We start from the raw sequence: 19,072 nt of genomic DNA, 5'->3' as shown, positions 1-19,072 counted from the left end.
CGGTCTCCCAACCTACTCTTCTTGGCACACGCTAGATTATATTAGAACTGTTAGTTATATCAACATGAGTATTCCACAGTCATGACAAATTGGACCTGTTATGTAGGAATCTAGATAGTTCAGGCCCATATCCTGAACACAGACCTTCTAGGCCAGGCTTAGCCGTAAATGTGCTCTCAAGAATCCCTACTGACACCTGGCCTAGAGAACTATTATTGGTTGGGCCACGTGTGAGCTGAGTTTCAAGTCTAGACCTGTCTGGATCTGACTGGGTAATTGAGATCTCTTAGTTGATGAGGCATCCATGCTACTAACCTGCTGTGAATCTCTCTGAATTGCCTCTAGATGTTAGGTTAGCCTTCCTGAACTCTTCTGTTCAGGAAGAGTTGGCTGGATTCTTTAGGGCTGCTCTGAAAGGGTCCCACAATATTGGCACTAAAACCCTTTCTTTCCTTTGGGTATTTTCCAAGTTGGCCATTAACTCAAAGCCTCTTAGTATACAGTAACACTTTTAAAAGTCAAAAACTGCCTACTTTTTGCCAGGTAATCACCACCTCCATCAATAATATCTGCCTAGAGTGTGGCTTTGGGCCAGGCACAGCTGGGCTATACAAAGTAATAAGACAGGCACTTCTGCCCTGTGGAAGCTTACACTTCAGCTAGGGAGCTAACACATGCACATGTACAAAAATAACCAGGTTACACCTGGAGAAGTTACCATTTTTAGATTGCAGTGAGAAACTAGTTCCTTGTTGTTTAATCATACTCTTGGGGGCTAGAATGCTGTAGGTAGAACCACTCTCTTAATGCAAACTTATCAAACTTGTTTTATAAACCATTCTTTATTTATGTCAATTTGGATCACTTTCAAAGAAATTTTTTTCAAACACCTTACTTGTTACAGTGTTATTTGAGGCAGTCAATGCTGTTAGAGTATTCACATCCCAAAGGAATATTTGTCGGTCCAACCCAGCCGATGCTACCAGTTCTTTATCCTTGGCATATGCTAAGGCTTTTACATAATCCTGCAACAAAATACACATACTCTGATCTACTCTGTAGATCAATAAGCAAATGACCCACATGAAGTACTGAGATCTCAGTATTACACTAAAGACATTGAAAATTGTGTTAGTTGTTTTACCTTATGAGTCCTTAATGTTGACATGCAAAATCCCTTATGTGCATTCCATACTTTTACTGTTGTATCAGAGGAAGCAGATATTACTAGAAGAGGCAAAGAATTAAACCCCTTAGTAATGCGACTTAACATCATTTTAAAGAATTAACGTAAAACAATGTAACATTGTCTCAAACTTTCACACATACATACAAAATGTTCATACATAAATATTTGAATATTTATGTGTATTGAATATTTATAATATTCCTAACATTAATTCAAACATCTTAATATTCATAAACACATACACATCTGAAAGTTCTTTCTAGAACCTATTGTATTTTGTCTCAAATATTTTTTTAGATAGGCAAGACAGACTTTTTTTAATGTTTCAGTTGAAGGCACAACTAATTTGATTATGCAAAGTTTCTCTAACACAGATTGCAAAACCAAGAAATGGATCTTACCATAATGAAAACAAAAAGAGGTATTAATAAGGTTAAAAGAAGAATACATGTTGTATGAGTCTATTTATATACAATGACAATGCAGGCAAACTAATCAATAGTGCTTGTAAGACATGAGAGCAGTTACCTTGGGACAAGGGGTAGTGACTGAAAGGGTGGCATAAGGGGGCTTCTGGTAATCTGTTTCTTGATATGGATGTTCACCTTGTAAAATTTTAATGAGCTGTACTCTCAAGGTGTGTGTGCTTTTCTGTATGTATGTTATACTTCAATAAAAAGGCTTACATAAAAAAAAAGTTATCAAATTGAATTAAAATCTTCCAGCAGCCCCAAAATTCAAAGAAATACTTACATGTTTTCCCATTACAACAGAGTACAATGTCATTTACCCAATCGGTATGGTGTTCCATAGATGCTATATATGGATCTTGCTGAAATTAAAAGAAAAATCATAAAAATGTCTTTAGTCTACATTAGAGGATAAAATATATCACAAATTATAGATATGTTTATATTCTTCAGTTAATGTGACACACTGCTCTAAGGTCTTAAAATTGACAACTGAATTCAGAGTAGAATTTCATCAAACAATTGATGCTTCCATATGACAGATATAAACAGAAGTTTTGTTTCAGGACAGTTTTATTACTGATGAAAGTCTAGGTTTCCAGGAAAAATGCTTAATTTTTATGCCCTGAGTTAGTGAAGGCAACAAGATCTGGGCTAGGCACTGTGTGTGACACGAGTGCAATAGGAAGGGGTTCACTAGAAAGGACAGGACATGAACAAATCTGCAAGCTGGGGGGATCTGACTCAGTAGTGGTGAAGGCTCAAAGCTGACAGCAGGGACAGAAAGGAAGCTGATGAGAGTGGTGAGAAGCGTAGCCAGACTGCAGAGGGGGATGCACGCTTCTGCTCTTAGCTGCCTACTGCTGTTTTTACCTGTGAACTAAACATTTTGTCACAGTATCTACAGTCCTTCAGAGAAGAAATGGAAGCCAAGGGCTAAAGGATCATCATTTCAATTCAGTAACTCAAGATTTTTCTATTCCTCTCACTTGGTTTAATCACCAGAAGAGGACTTTTAAAGAAGAGTATTTGGTTATATCCTACACCTAAGACAGGCAAGTTCAAGATGATTCATGGGCAAAAAGAACAGCTCTCTACAAGTCTAGTTGAGAAATGATGCTATTCAATCTTGTCATAAAAATGAGGACCAGAAAGAGATGTCTGAGGGCAGGATAGGCAGCTTTCTAATTCTTCCAGGCTAGTTCTTGTGTTTTCCTTAATTTGTTTGAAATACTGTAAATTTCCAGGAAAGTGACATTCCAATTCAAATATAAGTTCCAAAAAGCATTTCAGAGCCATAGTTTTCTTACTTTCCATGTTTTTAACATTGGGCCACCACTGTTTCCACTGGTTAAAGAATTCAAAGCCTGCTGGACCAAAGTCCATTTAAAGAAACTATCCAGGAACTGTGCAAAGTAGTGGTTCCCTTTCAGATGGAGCATCAGACTTGTAGAGCTTGCTAAAAGACACAGACTTTTAAAATGACAAGGTCTAACATCAGGGTTTCAGGGTTAGATTGGGTTCTAACTCTCTGTCATGAACTAGCTACTTAACCATGGGTTAGAGTCTCTGAGTCCGTTTTCCCACCTATGAAAATGGATCTTAATATCTGCCTTGAAGGATTATTAAAACCATATTGGATACGAAAGTGCTAAGTGTCTGGTACATAGCTAGGAGTTCAAGAAATGCTCCTTCTTCTTCCCTGAATCTTTCTTTCTATGTCATTCATAATACAGGCATTCAAACAAAATACAAAAAGAGCTCCTTTCCATTTGACTGGGGATTTATCTTCACATATCATTAAGTCCTGCTCCTGTTTTCATAGTATTACACCAACTTTATACTATATAATAAGGCCCTATGGGTTTTGTGGGCACCCTAATCACTTTTAAATGAAGATATCAAATACTTGTTCAAGGTTAATTATAAATGTAAAAGCATATTCAATCTTTTTTTAGTAACACTGAAAAGGGATGCAAGAAAGCTTTTTGGGAACATATTTAAAACAGAAAAATAAATTGTTGCAAAGAAGCTCCCTACCAGACAAATCTCTTTGTTCCTTTGCAGCAAAGGGCTCTTATCACAAACCTAGTTTATAGAGTCCCTGCCTTAGCTAAAACACTTCTGAAACTCCCCTGGGGTGTTTTTCTCAGCAGCTTACTGAATTCTGGTTGCAGCGTCTTTATTTATAGAGTGTACCAAATAACTCAGTGCTCAAAGAGATTAAATCTGAAACTGTGAAAGGCACCATATTAGACAGACCAAAACTTACTGAATATAGATTTAAAATATAAACTCAATCCCTGACTTACCTTGTGCTGATTGACACTCCATATTCTTATGATGGAGTCTCGACCTGCCGTGAAAAGTCTGTTTAGTGCTGGGTCCAGCTGCAGGGCATTGACCCCATTTCGGTTGTACTTCTCCACTTCATCTCGAATAACATAGGAAACCTGACAAATATGTCAAGATTGGCTGTTTATGAAGCTACAAACATGTGATAATAAAATGTAGCCTTCTAGTGGCCAATCTGAAATTCAAAATCCCATGTTTTCTAATATAAAACTTATTTCCGAATCCAATAAAAACTTTATTTTACTCTATAGAGACTGAAGGGCTGAGGAGAGAAGAGTGACATTAATAATAGCCTAGACCAAGATAAGCAAGTTTGAGGCTAAACCACTGCAAATATCTCCTAACTGGACTTTCTCCCCTACCCTTGTTTGTCTTTAATCCATTTTCCACAAAGCAGCTGGATGAATCTTTAACACATGAATAGAAATATCTTTAAAAAATGTAAATAGGAATATCGCTCCCTGTTCAAAAACCCCTCTGGCTGCTTACTCCACTAGACTCAGGATTGGATCTGGACTCCTCAAGTGCCTCTCCTGCCCCTCATCCTTGCTCACTGCTCCCACTCCTTGCACACACTGTGCCTCCAGACGGGCACATGTGCTGGTCCCCTCTGTCTAGAAGCTCTTCGTCCCACTCTGTCTGGCTAAGCTCTTCCTCCCACTCTGTCTGGCTAACTCCTACTGCAGTCTTTAGATTTCTGTTGAAATGATGCTTCCTCAAAGACCTTCTCTGACCTGCTAAGCAAAATGAGGTTTTGCTCTCCAATAACACACTAAACTTTTCTTTCAGAGAACTTTTCCCTACTCTATTATGGTTGATAACCTCTGTCTGCTCCATGAGAAAACTCAAGAGAATCAACGAAAAGCAATTACAATTAAGAAAAACTCAACAAGCTGGCTGGCAGCCAAAAGCAAAACTTTTCTATTCTAATGAAATAACCAGTTAAGATATAATGGGGGAAAGGGGACCCTATTTACAATAGCAACAAAAATAAATATCTAGAAATTCATTTTGCAAAGAAGATACATAATCAACAGGACAAGGTACATAAAAGAAAACTTGAATAAAGGAGACATACCATATTAGTACAGGAGGTACTACAGGAAGTAGTAAAGGAAGGTAGTACAGGAAGATCCAAAATAAACAATTTTTTCCTAACTTTGTGATTTTAACCCAACTGTGGTCAGAGTCTCACTGGATTTCTTTCTAGAAGTTGACAAAATATATACCAATAGTACAATGCTTTGAGGGGACTACCCAGTCACTTTTTTAAATGAAAGGATATTCTTTAAATATCTTAAAAGGTATTATAAAGCTACCAGAATTACAAAGGAGGACCACAATATGAATATATAAAAGGATCAATGAAATAAAACAAAATTCAGAAACATATTTTCCTATTATACATTTTTTATTTTGATATGAACAGATTTTGAAACAATGAGGGCATGATAAATTATTTAATAAATTATCTAGGAACATCTAGTGGTTCTATTGCAAAAAATAATATCCTCTCTCCAAATCTTAAACCAAAATGAATTTTCATATGGACTAAAGATTGAAATTTAATAACCTAATCATGAAAATACTTGCAAGTATTTACATAGTCTCTACATAGAGAAGGCTCTGCTAACGTGACAAGAAAGACCACAATCTTTGAAAAAGAAAAGGGCAACGCTGATCTGACCAAACACAAGCCAAAACTTTCTATACATACACAAATGTTCACAGCAGCATTATTCACAATAGCCAAAAAATGGAAACAACTCAAATGTCCATCAACTGAAAAATCCAGACAGTAGATTAATGGTTTCCAGGGGCTTGGGCAAGAGGAGAATGGGGAATGACTATTATGGTGTACAGGATTTCTTTTTGGGGGTGATGTTCTGGAATTAGGTGGTCAATGCACTTTGCAAATATATTAAGAATCACTGAGTTGTATACTTTAAAAAGGTAAATTTATGTGAATTTTATCTCATTAAAGCTGTTATTTAAAACAAAGCAAACTTCTGAATGTCAAAAAAATAACATGAGCAAGGGTACAAGGCAAACACCTAACTGGGGAAAAAATGAATACAAAAGACAAGAGTTTACTCTTGACAACATACAAAGATTCCTTAGATAACAACAGAAAAAGTCAACCTCTCCAACAGAAGGAGAAACAGAGATCACGAAGAGGAAATTTTTTTTAAAGAAAGAAAATGGCCAACAAACACATAAATAATAAAAGATGTGAAAAGGGCCAGGGTTGTATACACAAAGACAAGGATGTTGTTTTAACCCGGCCTTTCGGTGCAAGTAACTGTAACTGAAATCTACTCAAACAAGCTTAAATATTTTTAAAAATGGAGAATTTAAGATGAGAATTTAACAAGGATATCTAACAGAGCTCAAGGGCAGGAAATTCAATCATGACTCATAAGAGACATTTTAAAAATAAAATCATGGCACTTCTCTACTTAAGCTTTTCACTGCATTTAAAGTCAAGTCCAAGTTCCTCATATGCTTTGGTTCTACCCCGCAAACTCACACTCACCTCAAACTAACTTCCCCTATGCTCTTTGACGACAGTCACACTAAACTCCTTCCTGTTCCTCAAACACATCAAGTTCTTTCCCATCCTAGGGCCTTCAGATTTACTTTTCCCTGTGCCAAGAAGATTCCTCACCTCTCCAATCCCCACAAGAATACTATTCTCCCAGCTTTCATCTTGGCTGACTCACCCTCACCCTCACACTCCAGGTCTTAGCAGAAAAGTAATCTCCTCTAAAAGGCCTTCCCTGATCTCCTTCCCCTATCACCTCCCCTACTCCATTTCTTCTACAGTTCTTACCACGCTGCATATTTATCTTTTTTGCTATATCTTCTCCATTAGAATAAAAGCTGCAAGAGGGCAAGGAACTTGTCTGCCTTGTTCCTCCTACCACAGTATCCTTAATATAGTATCTGGCATACAAAAGACATCTCATAAACATTTTTTGCATGAATCAGATACTGAAAAACCATCAGGAAACAAGCTGGCTTCAATGTTAGTTTCAGTCTCTCTTAATGCCTCTTCCTCTGGGGCTTCAAGGCTCCTTATCAGCTTTTCTCAGTACATTTCCTATTTAACGAAGATGAGGTAGCATATATGAATCTTGATTTTCAAATTTCTGGGAGATGATCTGATTGGCCCAGTGGGAAAGGGTCAGAGAATAACAACATGATTGTCAGTCCTCATTCCAGGTGGCAAGGAATTCTCAGCAAAAAAAGTTTGGACCAACCTCTTTAAGGGCATCTATTACAGATGTGAGATTAAAAACAGCAAATAGGGCTTCCCTGGTGGCGCAGTGGTTCAGAGTCCGCCTGCCGATGCAGGGGACACGGGTTCGTGCCCCGGTCCGGGAAGATCCCACATGTCGCAGAGCGGTTGGGCCCGTGAGCCATGGCTGCTGAGCCTGCATGTCTGGAGCCTGTGCTCCGCAACAGGAGAGGCCACAACAGTGAGAGGCCCGCGTACCGCAAAAAAAAAAAAAACAAACAAACCAACCAACACCCCCCCCCCCAAAAAAAACAGCAAAAAACTAGAAGTATCCAACCTAGTTGGGTAAATTTTGGCACACACATCTATAAAAGAGAATACTATTTAATCATTAAAAATGTTGGTGTAACTCTAGACTGATTAATATGGGAAGAAACCCAGGGTATATTTAAGTGAAGTATGCATGGTCTAACACAGTAGTGTATAATAATCATTACTGTAAAAATGTTGCATAATATTAAATATACATATATTTAAAAATAAACACACAAGTTTAGAAGGATATACATGTATAAAACTACCAGTAGTTATTCCTGAGTGATGGAATTATGGTGACTGTCACTCACTCATGCCTTTTTAATACAGTATGAATGTTTTATAATAGGCATATATTACTTAGTTTTTTGAATTTATAATTTAATTCTTATCCAACTAATTCTTGCCTGTATTCAGAAAATCAAATAGTACTGAAAGACAATAATGAAAAACCATCTCCCTACTGTCTGGTTAAGACTCCCCATACCCAGTCTTAATCTTTAGAGGTAATTAATTTCAACTCTTGGTTGTTTCTATTAGATAGCTACTGCATTTCTCGAAATATTGTGCTTATCCTTATCCATTTTAGACATCGCCTATTTACTCAAGCTATGGTAGGTTAGGATGTAGCTCTGAAACTTGCCTCAGTAATTCTTCCCTCTACTCTTCTGATATCGATAGATCTATCACTGTTTTTGGTTGATTAAATAATCTGTGCTACACTGTTGGACTGTAATTGCTATCTACCGACTAGCCAAGTACTATATTATGAATACATTTCCTTCCTCAGAGAGCTCTTCATTTTCCCTAGAGTTCCTTCTTTCCTTCAATGGCTCCCGCTACTTTAACTTCGATTTTCTTGAATTACTGCAGCATATTAGATAGTCCAGCAAGAACCCACCTCCAACCCCCACTTTCCCACAAGCCTTCCCCCTCAGAATCTCCCACATTCTCACTCTAATCTGGGCTGGCTGCCCTCTCGGTCTGCTGGCACAGTTGTCACCTTCGGTGCTTCCCTTTACTGCTTTTTTGGGTTAGAGCCATTGTTTCCTGAATTCCAATGTCTCTTTTCCTTGCTCACTTCCCAGGACGGCAGAAGTACATCCCCAGGACCTTAAGAAACTAACATAGAAGAAGGTACATGGGAGGTGACTTAGCCCTTGCATGTCTGAAAAGGTCATTACCTTGACACTTGATTTGGCAGGATAAAGAAGTCCATGTAGAAAAAAACTCAGCTTTTGAAAGCACTACTCTAATTTCCTCTAGCATCCAGCGCTGCCACTGAATTCAATGCCAATTCTGTTTCACTCAACTTTAAGGTGATCCCATTTTCATTCTCTCCCGCACCACCACCTATACAGCCCAAGATTTTAGGATCTTCTCTTTTTACTTGGTGGGGTATTTTTTTGGGGGGGTTCTTTATCATGATAATTTTTGGTCATTTTATCATTAATTTTGCTGTGTACTTTGAAAGCCCTTTCAATCTAGAAACTTTCAGCTCTGGGAAATCTTACATCAATTCATTAATAACCATCTCTGTTTTCTTTGCTCCTTCTTAAACTCTCATCAGTCAGATGTTGGAACTTTCAAACTGATCCTTCATCTTTTATGCATTCTATACTATCTATCTCTGTCTTTTTGCTTACTTTTGTAAGACTTCCTTTACTATTTCATAACTCTGCTATTAATTTTTTTTGTAAATTTTAGCATGATGGACAAAATAGGAACAATAACTTCAATAAGAAAATGGCTAGGTCAATTATGGTCCATCCATTCTACGTAGTCATTAAAGAATAAATTACATACAATGATATATTCCAAGACATATCACATTAAAAACTTGTTAAAGAAAAAAAATTGGCTGTAGACAGAAGAAAAATAGGATTCAGGTCTTTCAACAAATACTGATTAAGCATCCACCAGTTGCCAGGCTCTATTCTAAATGCTGAGGATACAGTAGTGAGCACAGAAGCCCTCCTGGAGCTTTCATTCTAGTGGGGGATAGACAGTAAGTGAAGTTTTTTTCTCAAGATATAGGCAAGCTTTGCAGGCAGAAGAGATGGAAGTAAAAGAAAAAGAAGAGTAGAAGGTGCTGGACACAGAAGCAATAAATGAGTGAACAAAGTCCTGGAAAAACTTCATTTAGGCAAAGTCAAGAGTACAGGCAAAGGCAGAGAAGATGAGGACTCATTTCTGCCTTGATTTGCTTAAAAAAAAAGGAGGGGGGGGGAAGGAAGAGAAGGTACTATAAGGACTCTGCAAGGGATGGGAAGCCAGAAGCCAGACCTTCAGTACGAAGTATGCATTTGGAAGAGACGGTTAAAGGGACTCTGACAGGGAGAAAAATGACAGGGTATTTCCCCCAGCAGCAATATCCAGTTAGGTTACGCTAGGAAAGCCTGCTCCCAAGCTCATTCAGGTTGGTGGCTGAATTCAGCTCCCTGAAGTTGTAGGCCCGAGGGCCCTGTTTCCTTGCTGGCTTTCAGCCAGGGATTCATCCTTGCTCCTGGAGGCTGCCTGCAATCTTCATGCTTTCTATGTGCCTTCTCCTGCAACAGAAGGGCCGCCCTCATGTCTCACATTTTTCTGACTTGGTCCTCCAGCGGAGAAAGTTCTCTACTTTTTAAGGGCTCACATGATTAGATTGGGCCCACTGGGATAATCCAGGATAATCCTCCTATTTCAAGGTCTGTAACATTAATTACAGCTGCAAAATCCTTTTTATCATGTAACTATAACATATGCATAAATTCCAGGGATTAGGGCATGGACATTTGGCAGTGGTGGGGAGCGGGCATTCTGCCTACCACAGTAACAATTTTTTGTATGAAAACAAATATGGATATATTACAGAATCACAATATTTTTAAGAAAAGAAAGGAGACTTAAAAGCATTTCAGGCTCACAAAGAGGACACTCTGGGCTATTCCCCCAGGCTTCCCCGAGGTGTGCATTAACTCATTTCCACTTGGATGTCTAATAGACATCTTAATCACGGCATGTCCCGAACCGAGCTCCTGACAGTCCTCTCCAAATGAGCTTTTCCTGTCTTCCTCATTGATGACGTTAATGGCAACTCCATTCTTCCAGTTGCTCAGGCCCAAAACCTTAGGGCCAGGCTTACTTCAACTTCTCTCATCTCACATCCTGTCAGCCAGTTTTGTCATCCAGAATTCAACTCATTTTCACCACCTTGGGTGGAGCCACTATCATATAGCACCTGGATTTCTTAAATAGCTACTGGTCTCTCTGCTCTGCCCTTGCTCACCTGCAGTCAGGTGATCCTGAGAAAACACATTTCTTCTGCGCAAAATCCACCAAATGCTTCCTACCTCACTCAGGAGTAAAAGCCAAAGCCCTACTATGGCCTGTAGTGCTCTACATGATTTGGTCTGCAGTTACCTCTCTGATTTCAGCTCCTACTCCCTTCCCCTCACTCACTCCATGGCAACCACAATGGCAACTTTATTATTCCACAAATAGGCCAGGTACATTCCCACCTCAGGACCTTTGCATTTGATATTCTCACTGGAATGCTCTTCCCCCAAGTAACAATCTCATTTCTGTTAGATTCTTACTCAAAAGTCAGCTTCTGAGCAAGGCTTTCTCTGACCACCACAAAAAAATTTCACTTTCCCTCCTCTGCTGCTTATCATTAATCATTTTTTGACATTTAAAGGTTATTTTTCCCCCAACATCGTATTATGAAAAATTTAGAGAACATATAAACGTTGGAAGAATTACACAGCAAACATCCATATATCCATATGGATATATTCTACAATGAACATTTTCTATCCATTTGAACATACCCATCCATTTGATCCATATCATTTTTCAATGGCTTTCAAATTAAGGTTGTGCATCATTAATAGTATTTCCTCCTAAGTACTTCAGCATGTATATCATTGACCAGAGTTCATTATTTATTTATGGCTCCTTTTTCAAAGGTAAGATTTACATTTAGTGAAATGTACACATCTTAAGCATACATAGATACGTCTGACAAATTAATACACCTGTGTAATACAAAATTCTACCAAGATATATACATCACCACCCTAGAAAGTTCCCTCATCCTCTTCCCAACCTCTACACCCCACCCCCAGACAATCTAGAACTGACCCTTTTCACCATAGATTACTTTTGCCTGTTCTGTAACACCTTATAAAGAGAACCACACAGCTCTTTTGTGTAAGGCTACTTCTAGCTCTCAGGCTACATCAGGCTAAATTTGGCCAAGAAAAATTGGCCAAATATGAATAATTCTTACATGTGTTTTTCCTGTTCAACCTCGTGGACCATGACTTTCTGCTTGTCCCTATGTTTCGAGAGTGCTGATTTTAAAAAGTATTCTAAAAAGTAGTCTTGCAAATAAAAATAGGACAATTTCTAGCCTGACTTCTCTTAGTCAGGGGTTAGTAAAAAACTTCTACAGAGGTTAGTAAAAACCCACCCAAGGGCCAAATCCAGAACAAAGTCTGTTTTGTAAACAAAGTTTTAATGGAACACAGCCACACCTATTCATTTGGATATTGTCCTATTGCTGGTTCCATGTTATAATGGCAGAGCTGAGTGGTTACCAAACAGGAGAATGGCCTGCAAAGCCTAAAATATTAACACCTGGCCCTTTAGAGAAAAAGTTTACTGACCCCTGTTCCACTGGATATCATATTGGCACTGAATTTTTTATTACCCATCCTATATAAAAAGTAACTTACCTTGGACATATGGCTAATTTATAAGGGTCTTTCCTTGAGAAACCAGGATTTGGCATCATCCTACTGCTACCTTAAGAAAGTCTTGAAGATTAAACAACCCAGAATTGGGCTCAGAATGAGGAGTAAAGACCACGCTGAGCTCTGACTAGGTCTAGAATAACTAAATATTGGCAGGGAAAGGGGATTAGTACTGGTAGACCAGACATTTGTTGGTTGCCTCTATATTCCCCACTGCTCCCCAATATCTTCCTCAAAGCAAGCAAATGCCAGAAGAAATTGTGTAGGGACTATTTAAGAGACTGTTACCATGGATAGTATGGGGAAAGGATTTGAGGTCTAGAACAGGTGCAGCCACCATGCCACCAAGAGGGAAGACCTAGATCTAGGAGTTTGGGAATAGGAGAGGACAACTTGGAGGCAGCCCAATGGTAAAGGTGACTTTACATCACTCCTCAGGGTAGAGAGTCACAGTGAATCTGCTGGTTCAAGATTTGCGTGAAGCTAGCACCACCTCTTGAGTTATCATTTATATGAGCCAATACATATGTTTATTGTGTGAACCCGGTTATGTTGGATTTGGGGTCATTTCCAACCAAAAGAATCATCTTGTTATGAAAGACCAAGTATTTACATTCTTGGACCAACACTGAGTACTAGGGCATGGTTATTGCTCCTAAACCACCAACACTAGTAACTTTTGTCCAGCCTCATTCCAAGAGTTCTGAAGCAAGTAAGGAAAAGAGGCCACAGCTGAAGGAAAGATGGAGACAGACAGCCAACCAACAAACCCAGGTTGTTGGAAAATCATAACATTAAAGGGATTGCCAGGGACTGAAAAGCCTTGCTGTGATATCCTGATTACCAGGAGAGAGCTGCATCATATATTTAAATTCACACATTTGTCTGATCATGTTTCGGACAATCACAAATCCACCCCTCCTCCACATACTCACCTCCAGTCTCCTTAGAAGTTTAAGATGGTAGGACATGTGCTCATTCTTCATTGTGTCTATAATTAATAAGTAGTATGCTTGGACCCTTCTCCACTGGTTATTTATCAATATTATAAGTCTCAACGGTTCTTTCTGGCCTACTATTTGATAACGGAGCTCAGGGCTACTGCCTCTTAGTACAAGAAACAGACAGCCAAGAGGCAAAATAAATTACTGTAGTCATATATATTTTTTCCAAAATGGAAAGATTTTTTTTTTAATTTATAAGAGCAAAGAATGTTGTAAAAAGTTAAAAAATATAAAGGTTCATTATTTTAAAGTAAAAGATATTCTGTTTCCCACCTTACCAATAATCACATAATGTAATACTCCAGAGATAATCACTGTTGATATCCTTCCAGACTTTGAAAATGCCTTATTTCCTTTGTGGAAATGGGACCATGCTATGTTGATTTCCTATTTTGACTTCTGGACACCTTTCCTTTTTAATAATATACATCTAGCTTATCTTTTAATTACAAACTAATCTACTATATGAATGTACCTAACTTATCTGCCAATTTACTACTGATAAACATTTAGATTTTTGCTTTTCACAATGACAGCATTCCTATAATAAACACCCTTGCATAATGAGAGAAAGATATATGCATACATACTTTTTTTTTTTTTTTTTTTTTTGTGGTCTGTGGGCCTCTTACTGTTGTGGCCTCTCCCATTGCAGAGCACAGGCTCCGGACGCGCAGGATCAGCGCGGCCATGGCTCTCGGGCCCAGCCGCTGCGCGGCATGTGGGATCTTCCCGGACCTAGGCACGAACCCATCTCCCCTGCACCGGCAGGCAGACTCTCAACCACTGCGCCACCAGGGAAGCCCTGCATATGTACTTTTGTAAAACAATTTTTTAGACAAGGAATTGCTGGGTCAAAGGAAATGTGTATTTACAAATCTGACAAACAGGAAGACACGAAACAGTGAATACCATGACTCCACTTAGAGTAAAAAAATCACCTAAGTCGGGTACACACACGAAGAAGTACAGAACATTAGTTTTCAACCAGCAACAACTCTGCCCTCCAGGGGACATCTGAAAATGTCTAGAGTCAATTTTCGTTGTCACAACTGGGAAGGTGCCAGTGTCTAGTGGGAAGGCAGGATGATGGAAAACAACAGTCCTCCCACAATTAAGAATTATCCAGCCCAAGATGTCAATAGGGCTCTCAGTGAAAAACCCTTAGCTAGGATTATATCTCACAGTCTTCAAAGCAGTTTTCTTTGAAGAGTGGAAGACAATTATCATTTACACTTTTGTTTGTGGGGTTTTTTCTTTTTGCAATGAACATGCACTAGTTTAAAAAACACTTCCATAAACAAAAGTTCTCCCTTGTGTTGAGATAAAATCAATCTCTGTGGCTTCTCATACTGGTTCTACACCTTAAAGACAAATTCTGAAAGCAGCTAACAAGACTCATTGAATCTTCTCTTCAGCAGACTGATCTTAGATGGTTCTTCTGAATGCTCTTCCTAGGAAATAGCTTCAAGTCACTTCACCAATCTGATTGCTATACCTATTAAGAACAAGGTGCTAAGTGCTGATCCCCAAACTCTAGTTTTGTACTCTGATCAGTGAAGAGTGAAATGATCATCTTCCTCATCCTGCATACAATGGCTCATATTCAGCTTATTAAAACACTCAGTTTTTCCACACATGCTGCAGCTAATTTACATTTCCCCCATCCAGTACTTTTATATTGACTTTTAAGTCTAAATGCAAGAAACTAAGACACTTGATTAACTCTCCTTACTACCTTAAGGAAGGTATCTACCACTCTAGTGTCTAGAATATAATCAAGTTACAATTTTGAGTTACATTTTAGTCAGGAACAGACATTCTCACCTGACTTGGATGCTGGGGTTACTTAAATCCCATCACTGATGCACTTAAAAATCACCAACAAGGTATGCTATTTTAGATTCTTATTAATGTCACTCAATTCAACAAACATCTAAGTGAGTGCCTAGGACACTGTACTGATCAATGAGATCAATAAAACAAAGAAGTGAACTGGCCAGAAGACTTTATGACCTACAGCCATTTCCTCAATGAAGGAACCCCTTGTCCGGACTACCTATTAAACACTGGCTGATTTCAACCTGTAGAACTATATATAATGCTGTGTTTTATAAAGAAAGCTTGGGTGTTACTTATTCCTGTACTCTCTCAATTCTTTGCACATTTTGGGGCCTAAACTAAGTGCTCAGTAAATGTTTAATAAGTGCACCGTACTGTCACCACTACATACAACATACCTGCAGGTAAACACCTGTAATAGGGCTTTTACTCCTCAGATCGTTGAAAATAATAGAAAGCAATAACGCTTAAACGTACCCAAAACAAAACTGGATTCACGAAGGCATAAAGCACACACGGGCGGGTTAGGTAACTCTTTACCCTTGAATAATACATTAGAGAAACAGAAAGAGATTCAAGGATGCACTCTGAAGAAGAAATGGTGAAGACGAAATTAAATTCCAAAACAATGAAAATTATAATTCCCCCACTAACACAAGCATACTCCCACGTCATTTCCACCTTGGGGGTGGGCGGAAGCTCCCGCATAAAAGGAGGCAGGGGGCTCCCACATGCAGACCCCTGCTCAAAAACCCTGCAGGGCTCCGCAGCCCAGCCGCAGCCCCGCCACGCCCCCGCACGGGCCCACTCACTCCGCTGCCCGCCCCGCGGGGAAGCTCCCGCAGGCCTCCGCTCCGACGCCGCTGGGCACAGCGCTTGGGAGACAGGCAAGGGAAGGGAGGCAGATGGGCGGGGAACGAGCCCAGCCCGACCACGCAAGCCCAAGCCTACGAAACAGTGGACGACCGGCAACCCCAGGCTCCCAACCGCGCGCCCAAGGGTCCCGGGACGGGGCCCCGGCGGGTCCAGTCAGCCGCCCCCCGTCCCTTCCTCAAGCCGTTAGAGCCGCAGCCCCACCCCTAGCCGCCGGCCGCGCCCCGTCCCGCTCGCCCCAAGTCGCTACCCCGGCCGACCGCGGCCCGAGGTATCTGCTCGCTGGAGGTGGGCCCGGGGATGCCTGCCACGCCCGGGAGGTCGAGGAGCCGGGGTCCCTACCTGTACTTTCCTCCGCCCTGCCGTGTTCTGCCGGTGATGGGCCGCCATCTTGCATGTTGACAGTCCTACGTCATTTCCGGAAGTGGCTTGAACCGGGCGGATGTCCCGCCTCTTCCCCTTTGGCCGAGGCATTGTGGAGCTTTTCTCAGGGACTCTTTGTCGCTGCGGCCGGTGACCCTGTGGTGCGACAAAAGCACTTAAAAATCGTTGCGTGCATATAGTGCTGGCGGAGAGAGACCCACTTTGTGACCCAAGGGAGCAATCTGTATCCAGCTCTGTGTGGGCCTGGACCCTGGCTTGCGCTGTTCTCCTCCGAGGCCCAAGTAGGCATAAGAAAAGCGCTGAAAGAATTAATGTTGGAGATGGGCGCCATGGACTCCACCTCCACTCCCTCAAACATTCGTGGGCAGCCAAGGGAACCGGCATATTTGCCATGAAGTACCTAAAAAAGGCGGAGGATTATAAACTGGCCTGGAAGGAGGAGAAATAGAAAGGTTTGCAAAGGAGGTGGCCCCATCTTATGGAGGCGCACAGTGTTCGTTTAAATAAGAGGTAGGGAATTCCCTGGCGGTCCTGATTAGGACTCAGCGGCCAAAAAAAATTGATGTTATAAGAAGGCAAAAAATACTAGTTAAAATTGTTTACAGCCAGACTTACCTCGTGATCCAGTGGTTAAGACTTTGAGCTTCCACTGCAGGGGGCATGGTTTTGATTCCCTGTCGGGGGCGGGAAATAAGATCCCGCATGACCCACGGCAAAAAAAAAAAAAAAATGTTGACAGAGACGACTAAATTCCAAATCCTGAAGGAATTGGGGCTCACTCTAGTATCTGGTTTAAATCATCTCTTATACTGGGACAGTTAGACCTTTCTGGATGAAGGTCTGACCTGAGGAAATTTTCCTGACACTAATTATAAGTCTTGATGGTCCCAGGCTAATTATTTGGCCAGTTGGTCGAGGACATGGAAAGAGCACGATTGGAGAACTGGTGACAAGGAAGCCTTGGGAAGGGATATGGTGATGGACTTTGCAGAATGAATCTTAAGAATCATATGGATGAAATGAACAGCTTTGTGGATTAAACTCAGCCTCCTTTTCCAGGCTCAGTGATTGCTCAGTGGACTCATGAATGAAATGGTGATGATAACAAGTTTGGAGCTGTGCATGGGATCACCAAGCCACTGCTGAGCGTTCAGGTTGCTAGCAGCAGTGAGCAGTCCTGAGTTGGTGATATGCCTCATGCTCCAGGAGGACCAGCCAACCACTTGGAGGCAAGCGGATTCCATTGGCCCTCCCAGTCATCGAGGAAGTGGTAGTTATTTGTCCTCTCTGAAATACACTAAGTTTAAATTTGCTTTCCTTGATTGCTGTGCTCTGTCAGCACCACCATCTGGGAACTTCCTGAATGCTTTATGCACTGTCATTGTGTCTGACACCATATTGCTTCTGATCAAGAAATTCACTCGGTAATGAAAGAAGCAATGCAATGGGCTGTTGCCCATAGAATTCATTGGTCTAATTGTATAGTCTATCACCAAGAAGCACCTGGTCTTATTGAAGTCTTAGTTATGGTGCTTTCTGGAAAATAACCCTTTTTGATGCTGTTTTATAGGATGCAGTATATGCTTTGAACTAGTGTGCAATATTTGGCACTCTTTCTTCCTGCTCCTGTTATCTACTGCTGTATAACCACCCCAAAACTTAGTCGTTTAAAGCAACTTCAACATTTACTTTGCCTACAAATCTGTAATTTATGCAGGGCTCAGTGGGGACAGCTTATCTCTGTTCTACTTTCCACTTGATGCCAGTTGGGGCAGCTAAAAAGTTGGCAGCTGGAATCATCTAAAGGCCCACTCCTTTACATGTCTGGTGACTGATGCTGAATCTGTGGGCAGAACACCTACTCATGGCCTTTCCACAGTGCTGTTTGGCTCCTCACAACATAGTAGCTGGGTTCCAAGGGCAAGCATGCCAGGAGAGAGAAATCCAGGTGGGAACTGTAATGCCTTTTCTAAACTAACAGTAGAAGTCCTGCAGTGTCACTTCAACCACCTTCAATTCATAGAACTTAATCACTAAGGCTGCTTATATCTAAGGAGACTCCTTTTTTTAAAATGGGAGAAATGTCAAAGAATTTGTGGATATGTTTTAAAACCACTACATTTCCAAAGGTAAAATTAGTGGATTTAGGAACAAAGGGGTATTATACCTAATGTCCCCCAATTACAATTTTTTAAACTGCCATTCTCTGAGATTCTGGACTTTGCTGGTTTAGAGGTTTGTTACCAAAGAAAGGAATTCCTCCAACAAGGCTGAACGACGGTTCTACTGATTTGGAGCTGGGACTGCCACCTCACCATTTTGCATGTTTTGTGTCACTGAATAGGAAGGAGAAGAAGAGCAAGGTTATGGTTTTGGTGGAAGTAATTAACCCTGATCATGAAGCAGAAATAGGTTTGCTGATATAGCTTTAAACAGATAGGTACATCAAACACTCAGATCCCTTAGAAATGAAGGTATTGGTTGAAGGTAAAGGGACAACAGAATAGCTGGTGGAAAAAGGAAGTCATAAAGGGAAGTGAAATTCTCATGATCAGGGGAAGAAATGAGAACAGTCATGTTTCCTTTCCTTTCTTGATGTATCATGTATACTTTTAAGTGTTTTAACTTTTCTTTCTTTACCCTTTACTTCACTATTATAT

At 40.4% G+C, this 19,072-nt stretch overlaps 1 protein-coding gene across 1 annotated transcript in view; it reads right to left on the bottom strand.

The window, feature by feature from the left end:
* WDR48 (WD repeat domain 48) overlaps positions 1-17,308 on the bottom strand; it is a 42,728-nt gene extending 25,420 nt beyond the window's left edge. Inside the window, exons 1-5 of the mRNA XM_082848765.1 lie at positions 16,371-17,308; positions 3,972-4,112; positions 1,943-2,021; positions 1,145-1,227; positions 896-1,025 (exon numbers count right to left, since the gene is read on the bottom strand). Coding sequence (XP_082704891.1) covers positions 896-1,025; positions 1,145-1,227; positions 1,943-2,021; positions 3,972-4,112; positions 16,371-16,805 — 868 coding nt within the window. The 5' untranslated portion in view covers positions 16,806-17,308. The remainder of the gene's footprint in view (positions 1-895; positions 1,026-1,144; positions 1,228-1,942; positions 2,022-3,971; positions 4,113-16,370) is intronic.
* Positions 17,309-19,072: the final 1,764 nt, after the last annotated feature.

The sequence above is a fragment of the Leucopleurus acutus genome (genome assembly GCF_964270905.1).
Source record: "Leucopleurus acutus genome assembly, chromosome: 10".
NCBI lineage: Eukaryota > Metazoa > Chordata > Mammalia > Artiodactyla > Delphinidae > Leucopleurus > Leucopleurus acutus.
This window is presented reverse-complemented; position numbering and strand designations above follow the sequence as displayed.